The 23,999-nt window shown below is 37.3% G+C and overlaps 1 protein-coding gene across 1 annotated transcript in view; it reads right to left on the bottom strand.

The window, feature by feature from the left end:
- Nucleotides 1-23,999, bottom strand: part of LOC103748507 (ankyrin repeat and sterile alpha motif domain-containing protein 1B) — a gene marked incomplete at its 3' end in the record, with an annotated part of 501,190 nt that overhangs the window by 17,094 nt on the left and 460,097 nt on the right. The window contains exon 11 of the mRNA XM_008851154.1: nucleotides 17,810-17,946. Coding sequence (XP_008849376.1) covers nucleotides 17,810-17,946 — 137 coding nt within the window. The remainder of the gene's footprint in view (nucleotides 1-17,809; nucleotides 17,947-23,999) is intronic.

Raw genomic sequence — 23,999 nt, 5'->3', positions numbered from 1 at the left:
ATATATGACTCTTTACATGACATCTAGAATGTATCTCAAACTTTGTGAGTCAAACAGACTTTTGACCCTTCCTTTCCAATTCTAAAGACAGCAAAACAAAATAAACAGAAGGAAAACCTTGGATTACCATTCAGTAAACAGCATCATGATTTTCCAAGACGGTTAAGCCACATAGCTGGGCATGCATGATTCGCATCCTATGCCCACTGAATTCAACTCTACAACTAATAGTGTGGATTTTACTTGTAATTTATCTCATGAAATCTTCCACTTTTTTGGACCCCTCCTGCAATACTAAGATCATAGGCAACCACACTCTTTTCTGAACAATTACAAAACCCTCTCTTTGTTTTCTCTCGGGCTCCATGGGATAATCTCTAGATAGAGGGATCTTTTAAAACTATAATCAAATCATGCCACACTCTTCCTTAAAGCCCTTCAATGACTTTAAAATTTTTATTTATTTTTTTATTTTATGTTTATGAGTGTATTGCCTGCCTGTATGTAAGTGCACTTGTGTTATGCAATGCCCACAGAGGTCAGAAGATGGCATCAGATCCCCTGGCACTGGAGTTACAGATGGTTGTTAACTGCCATGTGGGTGCTGAGAATTGAACCCAAGTCCTCTGCAAGAGCAGTCAGTGCTTTCAACCACTGAACCATCTCTCCAGTCCCCTTACAACGACTTTAATTGCATTTGGAATAAAACTGACAATTCTTTCCATGACTTAACTGGCCTCATTTCATAGAACTCCACTGAATCCTGTGCTGTTGTGACATATGCTTTATTTATTTATTTATTTATTTATTTATTTATTTATTTATTTATTTTTGAGACATAGTCTCCCTGTAGTTCCAGTTGGGCCTGGGAACTAGCTCTGTAGACCAGGCTGGCCTCAATCTCAAGAGACCCACTTGCCTCTGCCTTCCAAGTGCTGGGATTAAAGGGGTGCACCACCACACCTGGCATTTACAAATATTTTATCTATACTTCTGTTGCAAGTTTGATTCTTTGTCAGGGCTCTTGTCCCCCTTCCCTGGAGTATTCTTCCACTGACTTGGCTTTGCTGGTCATTGTGTTTCTTCATGTTCAAGCTCAAATATTGTCTCTTCAGAGAAATCTTCTTTGATCTAAAGTACTGGCTTCCCGTTCCCCACAATACCATTTGCTCTATTTATTTCATTCATGTTAACTTTCAAATTTTGTGGTTATAATATTCTTTATTCATTATTTACTTGGTTATTGATTGACTGTCTCCTCTAGAACACAAAGTCCTTGTGTTTTGTTTTGTTTTGTTTGTCTTGCTTGCTGTTGTATTACCTGTAGCTACTGTGAAACCTGGTACACTAGAGCACACACAGCAAGCCTGGCTCTCATCCTGAATGAAAAATAGAAGCTAACCAGGTAAATACAGAAATACCCTCTACATTGCATCAGAAAGTGTGAGAGCTCAAGTTTCTTTGGAGACCTGCATGAGCTTAGTGTCTTGGGGTGATATGTACAGAATATGAACAGATTTCTGTATCTTTGCATGTAACTACCATTTTACACTCAAAGATAATAAAGATTCTTAGAAAAATGGCTGACTCCATATTTGTGAGTAGAAACTTATATACAAGATAAGCCTAGAAATAAGAAAGTGCTGAGCTCAGATAAGGATGGAGACATCGAAAAGACACAAGAGGGCTCCCTTTGGCAAAACCTTGAGTAATTTAAATTTTAAAACAGTGATAGTAGACTATAATTCACTGGACAAAATAGGAAAACTATGGTTCTCTGCAGATAAAAAATAGAAAATGAATGGAATGTTTTAGAAGGAATGTGGTATTAGTATAATTCCAAAGTATCTTTTACAAAAGCTTGCAAATTTCAGAAGTAAGTAAACTTACAGTGGAGAATCTTGAAAGACACCGCTATAATCAAGCAGTCAAGATGAACATCACACTGAATATGACAAATTAAAATTCAAGTCCCACCTGACAGGATACAGTACAGAAACCAGAGGCTCCTCTGTATCTTTCTGATAAGGATGCACACCCTGAATTTAAGTATGAGGAAATATCAGATAAATTCAAATTGAGAGTCATTCTACAAAATTGCTGGCCCATTATTTTCAAACATGCATGGGTTTAAAAGTCAAGATAAACTGAGAATTTGACTGGATTCTTAAGATCAAATGGTAATAATTTATCAAAGGTATTTTTGAATTTGATGAAGTGCTTTCTGGTAATAGATAAATGTCCTGTTTGTAAGAAATGATTCACTAAAATATTTGTGGCTGGTGAGGTATCAGGCCTATAACTTACAAATAATTTCAGAAGAAAAAGTCTTTGTAGTTTATCTCCAACTTCATGATAACTTTGCAAATGTTTAAAAATATAAACATAAATATTACTGTACTGAAAATGTAGATTATACTGGAAAGATGGCTCAGCAGTTAAGAGCACTGGCTGCTCTTGCAGAGGAATCAGGTTTGGTTCCCAGCACCTACACAGTGGCTAACAACCATCCATAACTCCAGATCCAAGGGCTCAAACCCCGTCTTCTGACCTCCCTAGGCACTTGCACAACATGGGTGCACTTACATGCATACAGGCAATACATTCATAATACAATAAAATAAAAAAATAATGAAAAGAAAATGGAAGTGTAGGCAAGAAGAGCAATGTAATCGTTAAGAGAGCTGTTTCAGCATAAAGTCAAAATAATTCAGAGAATTGCAGGGAGAGTAGAGGAGGAAAGGTTTGAGAAGTTTAGGAAGCCAAACTCCTAAACTTTGGTGGCTAGATATAGAGAGTGGAGGAAAAGGAGGAGTCTTGTGCGACCGATAGCTGGCTTGCGTAATCAAATAAATGGTAGAGCAAAATTAAATGACACAAGGAATGAAGGAAAAAATTTTAGAGAAATAGAGTTTTGATGTTTGACAAGTAGATATGAGTCTCATCTTCTAAATACTCAGGGTTACTTGACCAAATGAGCCATCTTATCATCTTACTGTCAAGCTGAGCGTCTGTTCTTTGGCTTTGTGTTTCCACAAGAAGGAATTCCATTAGAGTAATATTTATGACCCATTTCCCCAGTCTTCATTTATTTTCCCCTAAGGGGTTAGAAGCACTTAACTGTAAAATAAATCTGGGAACAAAATTAAGCAGGCTCATGGCTGTTTCTTCTGGTTCTCCACTCCTGAGCAAGCATGGCAGTGTTGTGAGTATGCCTCTGCCATGCCCAGGACTAGCATGTGTATCCAACTCAAAGGAAAACTTACAGCAAGCACAACCAGGCACTGTCTAGAATGACTTTATCCAATCAGTTCTAATAGTGATGAAACATTTATGACATTGTTTTTCAGTTTGTCTAATTCCTGTATCCCATCTCTAAACCAGTTGACAAATCTTAAAGAATTAGGGTGGTTAATTTGTCTCCTAAACCTCAACTGTGTGCTTTATAAAAATTTCCTCATAGTGGAACTCAACATGTTTAAGCAGACTTACCAAATTTAATCCAATTAATGTAAAATAAGACAATGCTGAAATAACACTGTCTTATAAGGAAACTATCAAACCTTATTACTTTGCCCCCCAGTTTTAGGCATTTAATGCCACTGATTTAGGACTTATTCTCAAAACGGCATATATAGAACACATTCTTTAATCTTTCCGTATATGTAAAATTGTAATCATAATGACCCTATCTCACATGGTTGTTCTAAGTATTAAAATAGAAAATATGTGTATACCACTCTGCAACATACTAAATAAAGGACACATTTGCTTCTGAGTTAGTGTGGATTTGTGCGAGGTGAGTGGAAAGATCAAACGAGAGTGAAGCCATTAAGACAGGTGACAGAAAAGCACAGGAAGTGCCTTATATCACGTCTCTCAAATCATATTTTGTGGATTACTACTTGTGAAATCTATTAATGGGTTTCCAAAATTGGTTTGTAGAAGAATCTGGGAAAACATTCCTTCAGTGAGAAAGCATTTATTCCCATACTTCCTCAATATATCTGACCAGGAAAACCTTCTTACTAAGAGCATTGTTCATGCAATGAATAGTATATAAATAATAATTTGATTAAAAGGAGGAGGGTAGACCTTTTGGTTGGGACATCCCGATTTATTAAAATTTCAGATAGCAAATTGAACACGGCACTAAGTCAAAAGACTGCAAAGACCTTGCTCATCCCATTCTTCCTCATTCATCTAATTCATACTCAAATATAAAACAATTTGAGCATTCTCTTCACAGAATAGTGTTCCCTGTCCTTTTCCCAATCATGCTCAGTTAATCAACTCAAATAAAACTGAGCATCAAGTATGGTCTAAGTGCTGTGATTGAGGATTTAATTTTTAAAAAGTTAAGAATCCCCATTCTTGTGGAACATTCATTCAGGCCGGGAAGAAAGGCATTGAACAGATGAAAACAACACATTAATCCGAGCGGAAAACACTCTTAAGGTGAATACCATAAAGGAAACTGAAGATGAAGCAGCAGCTACATTACATTCAACAGCCACGAAAGCATCTCTCTTTCATAAGGAAGCATTTGAATATGACCTGAGGGCAGGGTGACAATGAGCTGTGTAAATTTCACAAAGAATGATATTTCAGAAAAGACAATGATAGACAGGAAGATTCTAAAGTAGAGCTAAGTGGCTTACCCAAGGCAATTCAGGAGGGACAGCATGGCTGGAGTGAAATGAGCTGGGACAGAAAGGCAGCAGACACTATAAGGTATTAGAGAATGTCAAATTATCCATGGTGATACATACCTTTACTCTGAAACGGGAAGACTTCAAAAGATTGATTAGGTGAATGTGACCTGAGTTCTATGACTGGCTCTTGAGCTACCAGATAAGAAATGTTAATGGCACATATAAGAAAGACATAGAAGAGATAGTGAGAAGGGCCTGATTTAAGATATATTTAGATACAAGACTGGTGTCAAAGTAGCTAATGTACGTGAATGAAAATGTCATTATGAAACCCATCAGTATTATGTAGTGAGGATATGTAATAAAATACTATAATAATAAATAATTTGAGGTTGGAGAGATGGCTCTGCTCTTGCAGAGGATCCAGGTTCAATTCTCAGCACCCACACAGCAGCTAACAACCATCCATAACTCCAGTTCCAGGGGAATCCAGCGCTCTTTTCTGACCTCAGGGGGCACTGCACGACACAGGTACATTTACATACATGCAGGCAATACACTCATACAAATAAAATTAAAATAATAAAAACAATATTAAAAAGCAACACAAGAAAAAATAAATAGTTGATTTTTAAACTATTTGGTTTCAGGCTCTTTTCATAATCAAAGATTCTTGAGAACACATAGAGTTTTTGTTCATGAGGCCAACACCTATTGGTATTTACTATATTAAAACCAATATTAAGATATTTATAAAATGTACATAAGAAAACATTCCACTCACCATCAGAGGTCTTGTCACACATGCCATATAGCTTCTGAAAATTTCATTTAGCACTCATGGAGAAAAAGGCAAAATGTCTTTGAACTATTACAAAAATAGTTACCACCTCACAGACTTTCTGAAAGTATCACACACTACTAAGTAGACCTGAACCACATTCTGAGAATTGCCAGTTTAGATGATTTTCTGATGAATTGGATACAGCAGGTAGAGAAAGAAAGGAATAAAAGACCAGGACAAGTCTTTCAGTTGAGCTGTCATTAACTGAAATACAAAGCTTAGTACCGTGTCTTTCTTAAAAAGCACTTTGGATAGCTCATTGGTATTTAGAAATACCTGCTGGATATGAGGCTGGAGTTCAGGGATGCGGTCAGGGCTAGAGATACATATTCAGGAGAACATAGATAGGATTTAAGGTTGAGAATGAGGTGTGAGTACATGCAGAATGATAAAGATTGAAAGAGAAGAGGTCTGAGGGTGACACCTGGGTGTTTGACCAATGAACTCCATTAGTGAAATTCAGAAAGCCCTCTTCAGAGCAGTCTCCCAGTTCCTTAAAGGATTTCTTAGGGTAGAATCCATATTTTAGCAATTTTCACATTCAAATCACCATGTTAGATGCCCAGCATATGGTCAGAATTCAACTATGTTTAGTAAGTGAGTGAATAAATTGATGATAATGTGGTTTTAGAATACCTTCATAACTCAATTCCAGGATTTTAAAACAGTGAATAGGAGGCATGAAATGATTAGTTTCAGATTCATACATTAGGTATACTATTCACTGGGTTATCAAATACGTTCCTGTGACTTTAGAGGCAAAGGTAATAGGAAACTTAAATTTACCCAGCGCAATCAATAACAGTGACCTAATAGGACAGATTAGATTGAATTTCAAATTATAATCTGCCACTTATGATATTTAAAACAAAAAACCAACTCTGCTTTCTGGACAATTTATTTTTCAAAGAAATTCTTCCTAGAACACTTTGTCAGCTATGCATTCTTATGCAGACAGCTTCAGAGATGCTCTTGGGAAAAAGACATGTGAAAGAATGCCATTCATTGATATCCTTATGAATGTAGAAGAAAAAGCCTGAATAATGTAAGAGAAAATATAATATTAATAGCATGTTACTATCCATGGAAATTCATCCACAAAATAAAGAGAACTGAACAATCTTAGGAAAGGAAATAAATATTTTTAACCTGTAGAAAGCGTAATAACAAATAGCTTCTCGTGTTGCTGATGAATATTTTAGTCAGAGTTTCATCAAATGAAGAAAAATGAGATTGAACAACTTCCCACAGGCCCATAATTGACATGACCAATATACTAATTTGCTGAGGTTTGGATATGTTCGTTCCTTCCAAATGTCACTGAAAAGTAACTGCCAATGTATCAGTATTAAGAAGTGAGGCCTTAGGAAGTAATTAAAAATTGTGAATAGGATTAGCTGCCCTTATATAAGGATGTGATGGAGGTAGCTACTCCTATTTGCCCTTCGGCCTTCTGGCATGTGAGGATACAATATTCCTTACTTCTGGATGATTGGCATCAAGTGCCCTCTAGGAAGCAGAGACCCAGCCCTCATCAATCAAACCTGCCAGCTCATTGATGATGGCATCCCAACATCCAGAACTATGAGAAAATGAATTTCTGTTCTATAGAAATTACCCACTGTAGGGTATTTTGTTATAGCATCACAAATGGACTAGGGCAGGATGCTGATAATTTTAATGACTGATGGAAGATGTAGTGCATAGTGGGTGCTTTTTGGACTATTTTTTTCCTGACCCTCTATTAGGTCAGCCTTGCACTGCCTTGCCATTTATCTGTATCGACTTTTCTAACATCTCAGATCCCAGGGTATAGGAATGACTTTTACAATATAAACATAATCTGGACTAGTGACTTTCACCTAACTTTACAATCAAAAAGTTTACTTTCTATAATGTATACAAACTCACTGAGCCACATGCTCCTCTTATGACCAGAACATATGACCTTAATTCCACAGGACCCAACTTGCCCCTTCCCAAGAGAGTAGATGAATGTGGGTGTGCTTGTTTAACATAACAAAGCACTGAAAGCAGCATATCTTCATTGTAAACAATGGTAATAATTAAGCAGCATATCTTCATTGTAAACAATGGTAATAATTGAGGAGTCTGCTTGATGTTGTGTGTGAGATATTTTAGACCCAGTGATCAAGAGGTAAGATTCTCTGATAAGGGTGGATCCTAGCCTTTAGTTTCCTAATTGATACTAGAAAGTCTGCTTCCATAAAAGTATGAGTGAAGCCTATCTGGAGAGCACAGTTCCACAAGACATCAGAAGGCACAGGTGGTTCTCAGAGTTCTAGTTTGCTCTTGGCCTAAAGTGTTAAGATCAGGCTGTTTCTTTATTCAGGTATAACTGTAATGTGGCTTAGTAATGCCTCACCAGAAGTTTATACCTTGTGTGACTTCTTATGTTGATACTGCTAGGAAATGAGACGCTGGAGGTAGAGATCATGCCGTATTTACTCAACATCCTAATGTGGGTAGATTCAAATGATTAAGGGAACTCAAAAAGGCTTCCAAATACATATTCCAAAAGGTAAAGCTGCTATTATTAGAGTCACATGTGGATGAGGTAGATGTGAGAGCACTGCATCTCAAAGGTTTCATTTCAAATGTGAGACATAATATTTCATTGCAATTATAACAAGAGGGGCCAATGAAGATTTAGAACTTATATGCTGTCATAGAGCATCTTATTGATAACTGCTTTGGGCCTTACTAGATCCCTGAGAAGTATGCAAGGGAAATGCTGTCCTTACTTTGCTGATGAACAAATGGAGGGTCAGAAAGGTTACGCTGAGAGTATGTAACAAGCATGATTAGAACTTAATTGTCAAATGAAGGTTTACACAGGCAAACCTTTGCAGAGGCTCCATGAGTTTCATCTGTATTTTCTACCTAGGAATACTGGGTTAGAAATGTAGACAGTACCCAACTTACAATCATTTAAATTAATAACTTCCCTGTTTTCTAATGATGCCAAAGAAATATACATTCATAAGAAACAATACCTGAATTTTGAATCAGTATCTTTTTCTAGGCCAGTGATACATGTAGTATGATGCTAGGAAACTGCAGCACACAACAGTCCGAGCCAGTCGACTGGCAATGCTCCCAAATATTGCTAAGCCATGCTGTTCCCTAGGCTAGGTGTAGTCCCTGAATTTTTATCTATATCTTCCACTTACAAAGGTTAATCAACTACATCACACTGTAGGTCCAGAACCTTCTGTACTTGCCCTCAGCTTTATTAATTGGTTTTGGATGAGACCTACTTATTTTTTCAGAAAATGTTCCTAGGCAATTCTAACTGGTGAAGAATTGCTGGTAAATTGGTAGGTCCAAGTGACTTCTTTCTCAACTTTTTTCTTTTCAAATTCCTGTGTTATCTAAGAGTGTTTTCAATATTAGAATTATCTTTTCTTCTCATACAGCTTTTGGTACCAGTCTTCAGATGAGGGCTACAGCATGGTTCTCTCCTCAAGGCTAGAAACTTTGACCATCTATGTTTCTGTGCGTCTTTCTTTTCTCAAGTCCTCTCAAACTTTATTCCTCTGGAATATAAATGCACAACCTTGATCATTTTCTCCCCAATGAGCTAATTAACATTAATAGAAAGATTATTGGCATTAGAAATTCAGAGTTCCTCCAGTTAGTGGCTGTGTCACATTGAGAAAATTGTTCAACCTCTCTAAGCCTCAGGCCCAATTAGTAACATAAAGAAAAAAAAATACCTCTTTCATAGTACTTCATACAAAAAAGTGAAATATGTACTTCATAATAGAAATGGTTCAATAATTCTCAACAATAAAGTATTTTGAGACAATCTCTTTGGAGATCTTTTGTTCTTTCTTTCTTTATTTTTTTTGCAATCCCCTGTACTAGTTAGTCTATATTTTTCTGCGTTATATGACTCCTCATTTTACATACCCACTCTCAGGCTAATTTTAAGAATTAACATATGTAATCTATAACCCCACAGTGCCCAGTAAAATGCTATCTATATTTGGCAATAATTTTATGTAATTACAATCAAGATTCTTTGTAATGGCAGGGAGAGATGGTATTTTATTATGACAATTATTAAGCCACTTTATTCTTAGCTCATTGAGCAGAGATGAAGTCTAGAAGAATATCCAAAAATATTTGTTTCCTTCAGGTTGAGTTGTCGACTAAGCTAAACATAATTCATCATAAGTCAAAGTTCAGGAGCAGCTCATCTTTCTTCATGTCATCCTTTTTCAAGTCTTTCCTTATTTCTCTTAATATGATTCCTAAATACATCAGTCTTTCCAAATCATCAGTCAACTTGGACCCCTGCACATCTAATGCATCTATTCACTACTGATGCTTTTGCCAAAGTCTCTTTTACATTCTGTACTACAGAAAGGGGCAACACATTACAATTCATCTTTACAAATATTTTATTATTTTTATTTTATGTATATGAGTATATTGCCTGTGTGTTTGTAAGTGCAACTATGTTGTGCAATGCCCAAGGAGGTCAGTAGAAGGTGTTGGATACCTAGAACTGGAGTTATGGTGGGTGTTAGAAATCAAACCTGGATCCTCTGCAAGAGCGGTCAGTGCTCTTAACTGCTGGGCCATCTTTCCAGCCCAACACATTTACTGGTTGAAGATGTAAGTCAATAGAACTGACATGCCCAAGGCCCTGAGTTCAATCCCTAATGCCTAAAAGCAAACAAATTAATTCCAAAGAATATAATTTTCTATATCACTGAAGAAAGGGGGAGGGTCATATGATTAATACAGAGACCAAAAATGGAAAGACTTCAAGGTCCTTTATGCTAAGAACTCTGTAAGCTAGGAGCAGAAATCATACAAAACAGCAATAGCTTGTTTCATAATTAATAATGAAATACTGAATGTTCTCTCCCAAAGTTAGGGAACAAGACCAGGGTTTTCAGGTTTACCACTTCAAAATATGATTTTTTACCATAGGCACAATAATTTAAAAAAAGAAATAAAAGGCATGAAGATGAGAAAAGAATAAGTAAATTATCATTTTCAGATGACATGAGAAAACCCTGCAAAAATTTTTATATAAGACAACTAGAAAACTTTAGTTGTCAACTTGACATACTTGGGAAGAGGGAACCTCATTGGGGAATTTCCTCCATTGAATTGACCTGTGGCCACTTCGGTGGGGCATTTTCTTGATTGATGAGTGATGTGGGAGGGTCCAGCCCACTGTGGGTGGTGCCACTCCTTGGCAGGTGGTCCTGGGTTATAAAAGAAAGAAGGCTGAGAACAGGCCAGGGCAGCAAGCCAGTTAGCAGTGTTTCTCCATAGTCTGTGTTGAGTTCCTGCTCTGATTTCCCTCAGTGATCAGCTATGACTTGGGAGATGTAAGACAAACCCTTTCCTCCTCATGTTAGTTTTGGTCAGTGTTTTATCTTAGTAACAGAAACCAAACTAGGACACTACTATAATTTCTTTAATGAAAAAAAAATGTAAAACTTCATTGTTTTTCTAAATACCAACAACTGAAACATGATAATAGCATAAATATCAATTCAACTTTATGAGTAAAGTATGTAGCCCAAACCAAATTTTGACCCCTAGCTCACATCACTTATGAAACACTTTGAGAAGATTATAGACCTAAATCTAAAAGCAAGACAAGAAAGCTTCTAGAGCAAAATAGAAGAGCATACATTCACAACTTAGAGAAGACAAAAACCACTAACCAAAAGAAGAAAAATAAAATATTGGGCCTCATCTAACTGAAATATTCTATTTATCAATAGATACATAAGAAAACATATAGCAAAGTTAGAGTCTGGAGGAAAATATTTACAATACATGTATCTTACAAAGGATCCAAATCTTTGGGAATTATAAGAGAATTTGTAAAGAATTGCTAAACTAACAATTAAACAGTTGAAAAAATACATTAAAAAAAAAAAAGATGAACAGGGGCTGGAGATATGGCTCTTCAGTGATGAGCACTGGCTGCTCTTGCAGAGGATCCAGGTTTGATTCCTAGCACCCATATAGTGCTATCAACCATCTGTTACTCCAGTTACAGGAGATCCGATGCACTCTTCTAGTCTCTGTGGGCTTTGCAAACATGGGTGCATCTACATACATGCAGGCCAAACACTCATACACATAAAATAAAAATAAATACATTTTTTAAAAAGTAAAACATAAAACAAACAAATAACAGAAACTTCTCATAGAAATGGGAAATAGCCACAGGGGGAAAAAAGCATTCAATGTTATCAGTTACCAGAAAAGTGAAAACTAAATTATAATAATCATTTCATACCCATAAAAATAGCTAAAATAAATTAAGAGTTGTATTAAAACTGAAATTCTCATATGTTGCTATGGGTAGTTATAAATGGACTGACTACTTTCAAAGAGTCTTGGAAAGTTATTATAAAGTTATCTACTTTGTGACCCAATCTCTCCATTCCACAAAAATATAACTAAAAAATTATACATATGCTTTTGTGTGTAATAGCAAACAGCAGAACACAACTCATGGTAATTGTGGTTTCCTACACAAGACTTGCACAAGATCTAGCTAGTTAAAAATTCTGTAACAGCCTCCATCTGTTGCGAAAAAGAAGCTTCTCTGATTAGTGATATATGGTATATTTGTCTGTAAACATAAGGATTCATATTTAGCATAAACATAAGGAAACAGGCTTTCAGGCCACTGGAAACTTGTTCATGTGAACTTGCAGCAATGCTGGCAGTAGGCGTAAGACCCATGCTGACTCAATCAGACACAGACCCAGCGTGGAGCTGGGGAGATGGGCAGCAGGCCTCAGGCCTGACCAAAGAACTATTGGCAAATGATTGCTGTGGGGTTAGGGGAGGGCGGATCCTCTATGGGGGAGTGACTCTGGGTGGGTTGATTGGACTCCAGTTGATGAACTTGCTCCAAGAGACCTCTGGATAGAAACATTTGACTGGATAGGACTTGACATATATGACAGTGTGCCTGTAGTCTGGGAGCTAAGAGGGGTGGGGGAGGGGGGTCTAAATTTGATTGGGATGTTTTGTGGCCTGGAGAAAAGAGGAGATTCAGAAACCCCACTGCTAGCTCAAGAACTACTAGAAGTTGATGATTGCTAGGGGAATGGGGTCATTTTTCTTTGCACGGTGGCCACTGGGAGGTTGCCCATGCCTAGTAAACAACTCCACACTCATGTGCATATAGGCAGCACTAATTGGACTTAGTTGGTTTTATAAACAACAACAAAAAGAAGGCATGTATGTTGGGAAGGATATGTGTTGGGGAACTGGGGGGAAGGAGTTGGAGGGAGAGAGTTGGGGAGGCATATGAACAGGATACATTGTATACATTTATGAAATTTTCAAAGAACAAATTAACACCCCCCCCCCCGCAAGCACCCATCAAGAGAACAGAGAAACAAATTGTAGTACGTTAATCCAATGGGATTCTATTCAGTTAAAAAAAAGTAACGTGGATAAATTTCATAAATATCATATTGAGTGAAAGAAAACAAACATGGATACACATCCACAAACACACACCACAAGATTTATATAAGGTTCAAGAATAAGTGATCATAATCTATGGTATAAAAATCATGAAGTTCTTTCCTCTGAGGCAGAATTAAGGGAAATTATTTGGAAAGGGGCAGGAGCAAACTCTGGAGCAATGGCAGCACTCCCCATCATGCTGAGTGGGATTAACCTAGGGGTGAAATTATCAAAGTATCAAACTGTTCACTTAAACTCTGGATGTTTCATTGGGAAAGAGGAGGGAATTCATCACCAGGAAACATGAAAAATCAAAAAGGTGGTACTTATTTCACTTAACAGAGAGTATCTCCAGGTTCACACATGTTATCACAAATGGCATGATTTCTTTCTTTTGAAAAATTATTATTTCTTATTTTTATTTTATGTGTATGAGTGTATTGCCTGCATGTGTGTAAGTGTACCCATATAGCACAATGCCTGTGGTGGTCAGAGAAGGGTGCTGGGTCCCCTGGAACTGGAGTTACAGATGGTTGTTAGTTATCATATGGGGGTGCTGGGAACCAAACTAGGTCCTCTGCAAGAGCAGCTAGTGCTCTTAAATGCTGAGTCATCCTCCAGCACCAATGCCTCCTTTTGCAAGGCTGCATATTATTCCACTGTGTATCTGTCCCACATTTTCTTTATCCATTCATCCTCTAATAGATCCTTAGGTTGATTCTATACACAGAAATTTTGAATAGTTCAGCAGATATCTCTGTGACTTGCTGACTTAAGCTCACTCAGATCTATTCCTGGTAGCAGAGTTGCTAGGCCGTATGGCAGTTCTATCATCTGGGAGTCACGATGTTAGTTTCCTGAGGAACCTCCACACAGCTTTCCATAGTAGCTGTGCTAATTTCCATTTCTACTCACACTACACAAGAGTCTGCATTTTCCCATACCCTTGCCAATCTTGTTATCTGTCGTCTTTTCGATAATAGCCATTTTTAAAGGAATGAGATGATCTCTCATTCTGTTTTCCATTTGCATTTCCCTGATGATTAATGGTGCTAAGTAAGGCACAGGAAGATAAATACTGCATCACTGCACTTCTCCATGGAATAAAAACAAACAAACAAACAAAACAAAACAAAACAAAAAAAAAAACTGATCTCGTAAAATTACAGAATAGAATAGTGGGTCCCAGCAGCTGAGGTGGATAGGGAAGGGAGTTTGGAAACATGGTGGTCCAAAGGTAAATATTTATATCTGGATAAGGGGATTCAAGGAATCTATCCCACATTGTGGTGGCTATGCAAATGACAGCATATTACATATATAACGTTAAGGGAGAGGAGATTAAGTGTTCTTATCACAAGAATGACAACTATGGGAGGGAAAACATTGGGAACGAGCTAGATTTTCTACCTCACAAGGAGCATTCTGCTGTACATATAATTATATGTCTCAGTTTAAAACAAACAAAACAAACTTAAGGGGCTGGAGAGATACCTCGGTGGTTAAGAACACTGGATGCTCTTGCAGACAACCAGGGTTTGGTTCCCAGCATCTACATGGCAGCTAACAACCATCTGTAACTCCAGTTGCAGGGGATCCAATGCCCTCTTCTGGACTCCATGGGCACTGCATGACACAGGTGCACTTACATACATGAAGGCAATACGCTCATACACATAAAATAAAACTAATAAAATAAAAAAATAAAAAAACAAGCTTAACCATTATGTGATTATTCAGCAGAAGGAAGGAATCTGATATATCAATAGATCTACTTAATTTTTAAAAAATATTTTCAAATATTTTTTAAGTGTTAAAATAATTCTATTTTTTAGTCTAAGCCCATGGATTCTTCTAAATAGAGAAACAGCCTTGTAGGTTAATATACTTGAGAGAAACAAAGAGAAGCCAGTAGCATATAAATATTTCAGTCCTTATTAATTAAAAATAGAACATTTCACAATCTGGAGGTTTGTTAAGACAGGAAAGGCCCCAAGGAAACAGGTGAGAAGATCAAACTGGAACCTAGAGCCAGCAGCTGTGGCTTAGCAGGTTAATAAATATGCGAAACAAAAACTCAACAAAGCACTGAAAAGTCTGCACTTGCAAGTAATTAACACACTAATCAGAACACTTGCTGTGTGTAATCAGCCTCACCTCATACTGAAAGCAAGAGTTCCAGGGATGCAATGGATTCTCTCCACTGAGAGGTGGAATAACGGAAACAACTAGGTAAAGGTGTGCAGGAAGCAAGGGGAGGCAGTCAAACTTGTGCCACGCACTCCCTATTCTTGGTGAATATGGTAAAGCCCAGCCTTCCTCTCACCTATTCATAACCATTCTCCCCACAAGAAAAGAAAAACAAATTCATAAGGTTTGTATTTATGCTTTTATTTTCAAGCTCATCACCAGTTTTGTTTTTTTTTTTAAAAAAAAAACTGTGTGTGGATGACGAGTATGTACGGCTGTGCGTGTGTTGCAGTGTGCATGTGGAGGTCAGAGGACAACTTTCAGGAATCAGTTGGATCCTTCTACCCACAATTTGGGGACCGAACATATGTCCTTAGGCCTGTGAGGCAAGTGCCTTTACCTGCTGAACTATCTCGTAGGGCCTCATCACTAGTTTTAAAAGTGAAATTTCAACTTTAACTGTGTTATTTATTCTTATTTACTACTGAGAATGTAGTGCTGTGGCAGAAAAATGCTTACCTAGCATGAGGTAGACCCTTATAGATTATCAATTTAAAAAGAATTCTTACTGGTAAATGGAAACCAAATGCTTGATCCAGTAGTGATTATACTCAGACATGTTGCATTTTCAGATAAAAAACTAGAATTAGCAAACACTTTAGAGGATTAAACCTATGACCAAAACACAGGTTCTCATATATAAGATAACTAATAATTATCATTTCTTTAGAACCATAGTTTTTTTTTTAAAAAAAAAAAGCAAGAAAAAAAAACAAAGAACAGTAGCTCAACAATTTTTCATCCCTGACATACCTATGACTTGTCGGAACACACATCTCCTGTTCTGTCATTTATCCATCCTCTTCATATAGCCTGTGGTCTCCACACCCTCTCCTGAACCACTGGTCTCACCCTGTCCTCCCTCATAATTACTTCCATGTGAATTTTCTACTTCTTTCTCTCTACAATGAATGAGACCTGGTCAGAAATCACAAGGAAAATGGACAGAAAAAAGGAATGAGAGAAAAGGAGTTTACAAAATAAGCTAACTAGAACTAAGGTGTGTAGCAAAGTTATCAATGTGACAATAACTCTAAGAAATCTGCTTTTCAATCGCTGAATGACCAAATAGGTCAACATTGCAGGATTTATAAAAATAAAAAAAAATTAGTAATGAATTTTATTAACATACATGGAACAACAGCTTACCCAAATACTTTTTAAATGCTGGAAATATAAGTACACACTAACACTGAACACTTCCCATAACACGAGGACCAGTAAGAACAGTTGTGTATATACCATCTAAATCTGGGTTTGGTGAGGTTTGTTCTTTGAATCAAGTAAACTGAGATGAAATGTTTGAAAACATCGTCTTCCTCCATATCCTAGGGCACTGTAAAATGTTCTTTATGCCTGAACAACCCTGAACTTATGTAAATTCCATTCTCATAAAGATGTGTCAACTCATACAGCCTCGTGAGGAGTTCTCAAGCTCTGAGTAGGACTAGATAGAACAACTATTATATTAGAGAAAGCAAAGGAGTTCCAAATCAGGTGTGCAGTTTTGCCCCCTTAGAACCTCGCTAGCCTATAAATTCTTTTGGAATCAATGAAATGTAAATGAAATAATTTATATAAATACTATAAACTATGGTAGATACATGAAGTTGGATGCTACTAGATGGTAAGAATAAGGATTAATATAAAATAATCCAAAGTAAGTTATGATAAATAAGGTAATATATTAAACAATCATTGCTTACTTAAAAAGACAATTACACTACAGATTGGCTCCAGGGATTTATTCATAGTACATGTTTCAGAGATGATGTGAGGCAGTGATTGGACTCTAAGTCCCCCTATTTGATTTTATGAAGCCCATTCACAATGAACCAGGTTGAGAACATCACCAATTCCATGTTCTGGGTCCATCTGTTGGCAAAAATATAATGCAAACAGCTTTGTAAGTGCTATTTTCAATGAAATATCACAGAACAGCTTGTCCCAATGATATTTCTAAAGCTTGCCTGCAAACCGCCTACTGGGAAATCCAATTGAAAGAGAAGGGGGATGAGGGAAAAAAAATCCAGACAAGTGACAGGAAGGGAAAGAAGAACAAAAGGTAGACAGACTACTGAGAAACGCGAACACTACAGGGAAATAAGGGGAATGGATGTCACGGGATCAAACACAGACAAAAGTATTAGAAACCATAACTGTATAGAAAACACTGATGTTGGAGGATAGAGAAAGTAGCACAAATAATGCATCATGTCCAGAGAAATAAAGACAAAAAGGCCAGGAATCATCAGAACACATTAACAGCTTGATAATTGCATGCTATTATTGAGATATTGTGAGAGGAAAATGTGGAACAGCCATTTTTCTAAGCTTCATTTAATTCTTCTCATAATATAAAAGTTCATTTTCTGAGAGCTAACAGAGAGCTCAGTGTCTATTATGAACTTCATAGGAAGCAAACAGCCTTTCCTCAGTCCCTCCTTTTAATTTGAAAATCTATTACATATCATACAATAGTACAGGCATCACAGTATAAGTGGTTTACATGTGTTGATTCAAAAGTAAAATGCATTACAGGGCAGATGATGTCATTCTGGGTACTTACCTGTGGTCGGATAACTTTTACGATATTTTTTAGGGCAGTGTCAGGGGATGGAGGTGAGCAGTCAGGTGTTGGACCTGTCGAGCTGTTTCTATGGTTACTGGTTCCTGGAGCAGTAATTGCTACCTCAGAGGCATTATCTGTGAATAAAAATAGAGCTATCATGAACAGAATCAACTCAGTTTACCTCTGAAGACTCGAAACTGTTTTCGTGAACATGAGTTGAGATTTCAACTTAAAACTGGTATCAATTATGATCAAAATTAGGAATATGCTCAGTAGTATATTTAAAGAAAATATCTGTTGAATGCTGTTTTCCTTCAAAATGGTAAATATCAACCCTTGTAATATTGTTCCAACAAGAATGAGTAATAGTCAGTTTATAATGGTGGGTCATCTGTTGGAGCTCCTAAAACTGTTATTGTTAGTTGAATGACAAAGATCTTCCTTTCAAAAGGAGCATGATTTTGCAATATGGTTGACCAACAATTTTCCTATAATTTTTCTAATGAGTACTCATTTTCACTAATTAGGAATTTCTTTTTTTTAAATTTTTCTTATTTTTATTTTACGTGTATGCGTGTATTGCCTGCATGTAGGTAAGTGCACCTGTGCTGTGCAATGCCCACGAAGGTCAGAAGAGGCTGTCGGATCCCCTGGGACTGGAGTTACGGACAGTTGTTAGCTTCCATGTGGGTGCTGGGATTTGAACCTGGGTCTTCTGCAAGAACAATCAGTGTTCTTAACCGCTGAACCATCTCTCCAGCTCATAATTAGAAATTTCTTATCTACTTGTTTCCTAAAATCCAAATTCAAGCACCTGAAAGGACTTTGCCTAGACACCCCTAAATCATAGAGGGGCATGCTAGTGAACAAACTTAGATTTAAAAAACGGACATTTGTGGGCTGGAGAGATGACTCAGCAGTTAAGAACACTGGCTGTTCTTGCAGAAGACCTGGGTTTGAATCCCAGCACCCACACGGCAGCTAACAACTGTCCGTAACTCCAGTTCCAGGGGATCCGACAGCCTCTTCTGTCCTCCGCTGACATTGCACGACACGGGTGCACTTACCTACATGCAGGCAATACACACATAAAATAAAATAAAATAAAAATAAAAATATTTTTTAAAAAACTGACACTTGTACAGAATGTAGATACACTTATAAGAATATAATCCTATATGCTCAAAACTAAAATGAATGAAATTTCAAAATTTAAATTAATCTTCCTTGATGTTCACTGTCTGATGGTGGGAGGTACAAGAAGCTTAAAAAGAAATGACTTGAAGTTCAGCATCTTGTGTAACATTTTCTTCGATTTATATTAAAACAAAATAATATCTGAGTTACAATTTGGGAATGTTTGAAAAACTTTGAAAAGGATGGAAAATGTCCTAAAAAATAACTTCTGCCAGCATCCAGAAAAGTTGTATTACTTAATGATAATTTGGCAAGTCTCTATAGCTTTTCATGAAAGCTGTTGCAAGCTCAAATCTGCAAGAACTTTACCTCCTTATTATGTTTTTACTTGGTTCCCAATAATTCTCTTCCCTAGACAGCTGAATTGACGCAAAATAGACCCAGATTGTGAATTTATTGTAAAAAGCAGGTTTTTCTGTTCCGTGACCACTGTCTATAATCCCAAATGAGCAGAAATAACTTATAAAGGCACCTCTTACTTATAAAAAGCAAGGATATAAATTCACATAAGTCTGTCCATCAGATAAAAATACAATTCAGTGCCTGGGGAGATGGTTCAGTCAGTAAAGTGCTTACCGCACAGGCATGAAAACCTGAGTTCATATCTCCAACACCCATGTAAAAGCTGGGGGGGGCTCTAGTACATATCTGTGATCCCAGTTCTGGGGTGTGATGGAGGAAAGAGACAGAGGATCCACGAAGGTGTGGACCTCTGGCTTCCACAAACATGTACACGCACATGCATGAACATCCTCATGCATACATCCACATGAATGTGTACACACATATACTACAGAGAGAGAGAGAGAGAGAGAGAGAGAGAGAAATACAATTCAGTCTCAGCAAGAAATCATGAAACAAAAAATTTAAATGTGGCACATTGAGATACATGGATCATTCATAAAAATATATCTTAGGGGCTGGAGCGATGGCTCAGTGGTTAAGAGCACTGGCTACTCTTGCAGAGGACTTGGGTTCAATTCCCAACAACCACATGGCAGCTAACAACTGTCCATCACTCCAGTTCCAGGGGAATGAGATGCCCTCTTCTGATCTCTGTGGGCACTGCATGACATGGGTGCACTTACATACATACAGCCTATACACATAAAATAAAATAAATAAATAAGATACTTTTAAAATAAATCTTAAACCATCCAGAGTGCACTTTTGATCGAGAGTGAATAGAAAATGCGGAATTTGAATTGGTATCTCAGACGAGGTGAGGTAATCTTCTAAGTAGGCTAAATATTGAAATTTAAAAAATATTAGTTAGCAAGATAGCAGCAAATCGTGACTCTCTCATTCACCCTTCATTTTTTTAAATGCATCCAGCCACATGGCTTAAAAAATTACTGGAATATAACCACATGCAAGTATTATGTTATGTATAAAGATAGCGGCATACAGCAACAGGCTGAGCATGGGCACTCCCCTGCCTGAGGGGCTGAGCCAAAAGAATCTCTTTGCCAGAGGCTAGGAAGGGAGAGGGGAGGATAGGCAAAGCACAGAGGAGTTTAGGAGCACCGAAACTGTCCTGTAATGATATCATCTTGGTGGACACGTCATTGTACATACATCCAAGCTACAGAATGTGTAACTCTGCAAGTGAACCTTAAATTTAAGAATTAGTTGTGAATGTGGGTTCATCATTTATAACAAATGGACCATTCTAGTGAGGGGTGCTGATAGTTAGTGGGAGATATATGGGACTCTATATTTTTGCTCGACTTTGCTGTGGACCTAAATATGGTCTAAAAACAATATCTGTTAAGAGCTTTTGTTTGTTTGTTTGTTTGTTTTGGCTTTTCGATAGCTGTAGCCCCAGCTGTCCTGGAACTCACTTTGTAGACCAGGCTGGCCTTGAACTCACAGAGATCCACCTACCTCGGCCACCCGAGTGCTGGGATTAAAGGCATGTACCACCACGCCTGGCTAATATCTGTTAAAGTTTTGCCTACTTAATTATATTTTTAGTATAATCATTTCCTGATCTATTAAACAGAAAGAGAGAAAAGTCAAAGATGACTAAGGTTGGGGCCCAAGGAATTGGAGGGATGCAGCTGATCAGGAGAGATGATTAAGGCTACAGGGCACACATCCTCCACCTTACTGCTTATTTTCATGGCTCCTTTTGGACTTCATTGAAATAATCTTAGATGGAAGCTATTTGTTCTTCTTATCATTTACTCTTTTCTATTGTTCACATTATCTCTGTGTTGCATTCAGAAGAGGTTATTATATTTATTTTCCAGTTTACTTTTTCTTTCTTCAGCTGTATCTAGTCTGCTTTCAAACCCTTTTCTTAATTTCAATTATATACTTCAGTTCCAAAATTTCTATCTATTATTACCACAACACTTCATATTACTATTTGATATTGTTTACTTTCCCATATTTTGAAACTTGGCTCTTATTTATTTGAAAATGTCAGAGAGTTCTTTTTAGTGTACATGTTTAGCTAGAATTTTAAAATATTTTTTAATTTGACATACAATAATTGTACATATTTATGGGGTACAGTGATATTTTGTATATCGAGACAATATGCAATAATTGGACCAGGGCAATTGGCTTATGAAGCATCTCAAACATTTATTTTTTTTTTTTTGTATTGGGACTATCTGGAAGTGGGGAAGGAACAGGAAGGATGGCGAGAGGAAAATTAACAGATTCTGGGGCATAGATGGATTGGATGAACAACTTCTAATTTAAAAAAAAAGAATTCCCGTATCTAAAGTCTTCAGTGACCTCCATGGCTTTCATTCTCCCTCACGCCACCTTGTCCACTGTCTCTTCATCCACTTATGCGACTTTTTACTCTCATTGTTAAGGCAAAAATCTATAGCATTAAATATAACTAATTCTTTTCTTCATCATATATTACTTCAAAACAGTATCAAAATTTGCTTTCAAATACCTGATGTTGAATTCTGTGAAAAGATAAGTCTGATTGATACTAGACAATTTATTTAACCTTTCTGTACATCAGAGTTCTTGACTATAAAATTGAGAATTGTCAGTAACCATCTTCTATGGTCTATGTGTACAGATAAAATTAAAGATAGCTCCCTTATATGTTATTTGATAAATAAGTTCCTTTTTCTGCTATCAAACTAAATGTCATAATTAAATAAGACGTGGAAGAGGAAATAAATCTCATAGAGAAAGTGAGAAAATAAATAAGTAGGAATGTTTCATATATAACACATTTATAGAAATGACCTTGAGTACATGGGTAAGGTTTGAGAGCCTACCTTTTAGCTATTAAGACAAACTAATACAGACAAAATTTAATTCCAGAAATGTCTACACTTAGAAAGAGATTTACTATAAGGAGTTGGCTCACAAGACTATGGAGGTGGAGAGGTCTCAAGATCTGCAGTTTTCAAGCTAGAAACAAACACAAGAGAGCTGATGTGTAGTTCTACTCTAAGTTCGAAAGACCGGGAAAAAGGTGAGCTGATGGTCTAAAATCTATTATGCTCAAAACCTTAGACAGGCCAAAGTTTCAGTCCAAGTCTGCAGGCCAGAAAACACCAGTGCTCCAGCTCAACCCATCAGGCAGGGGAGTGCCCCAATACTCAGCCTGTTGCTCTATGCTGCTCTTTAGTAGCTTGTAGGATGTCCACAACATTAAGGAAGACAAACTGGTTTGCTTAGATTTACCACTCAAATGTTGATTTCATCTATAAACAACCTCACATACAAACCCAGAATAATGTTTTGCCAAGTGTGAGTACCCTATCTATGAGCAGTTAAGACATAAAAATAACCACCACAGAGATGACCCACTACAAGGGCTGGCCCTATTAGTCGCTTTTGTACTAAATCAGAAAATGCTCAGAAGCCCATACATATCACAAACCAAAATGTTCCTTACAAGAGTTAAACATAAGACTAGGTAATCACGTACTAATTTTTGTTAGAAAGATTATAAGTAGCTTCATTTTCTGAACACAGGATGTGTGTTCAAATCCCCATCATCTTGGTAATTGGACTTTATACTACCACGCATTGCTTATCATCCAGGCTCCTGTCTCTCTGACCCTCCATGTAGCTCTTACTTCAATGCAATCTTTAAAAAATACCAACTACAGCCAGGCATGGTTGCATATACCTTTAGTCTCAGCATTCTGGGAGGCAGACACAGGTGTATCTCTGTGCAATCAAGGCCCACCTAGTCTCCATATAGAAAGTTTCAGGCCAATTGGGGAGACTGCCTGGCTATTCATAGGGCACAGTTTTTATTGGTCACAAGTCAGATTTTGGCAACACATTTCTGTGAAGAGCCAGATGGCAACAGTTTTATGGTCTGTGAGATACATGGTCTTTGTTGTAACCACTCAGTTCTGTTGTGGGAACACAAAGACAGACCACAAAGAAGCAAATAAGTGTGGCCATGTTAAAAAAAAAAAAAATTGAGATGGCTCAGCAGTTAAGAGCACTGACTGCTCTTGCAGAGGACTCAGGCTCAATTCCCTGCACCCACATGGCAGCTACAAACCGTCCTTAACTCCAGTTCCAGGGGAATCTAAAGCCCTCTTCTGACCTCTGTGGCATTGCACGACACGGGTGCACTCACATACATGCAGGCAATACACTCATACACATAAAATAAAATTTTTTTAAAAAATTAGGAAAACAAGCCATGGACCAGATTTAGTTAGAGGTCATAGACTGTGGACCAGTCTCAAGTACTTGGCATGGAAATGTTTTCTTTCTTATGGAGAATCCTGGAATGCCGCATAGTATATATTTCTGCAGTCATAGTCCACATGAATATTCTTCTCTTCCAGTAATTAAAAAGGTTGGTTTTCTTTAGACAAACACAAAGTCACTCCTAAGAATAGGTTACAAAATCTCTGGCTTCTCTCTAGGATGTCTCTTGGGGCTTCTGTCTCCCAGATCTCTTATACTGAGGAAAGTATAAAGCCCAATTGAAAAGCCTAAATGGCATGGTGAGAAGCTGAAGTCATCAGTTCAGGAA

This window comes from Nannospalax galili, unplaced genomic scaffold (genome assembly GCF_000622305.1).
Source record: "Nannospalax galili isolate Female #2095 unplaced genomic scaffold, S.galili_v1.0 scaffold885, whole genome shotgun sequence".
NCBI classification, from domain to species: Eukaryota; Metazoa; Chordata; class Mammalia; order Rodentia; family Spalacidae; genus Nannospalax; species Nannospalax galili.
Note: the sequence above shows the minus strand (reverse complement) of the source record. Positions and strands in the feature narration are given on the sequence as shown.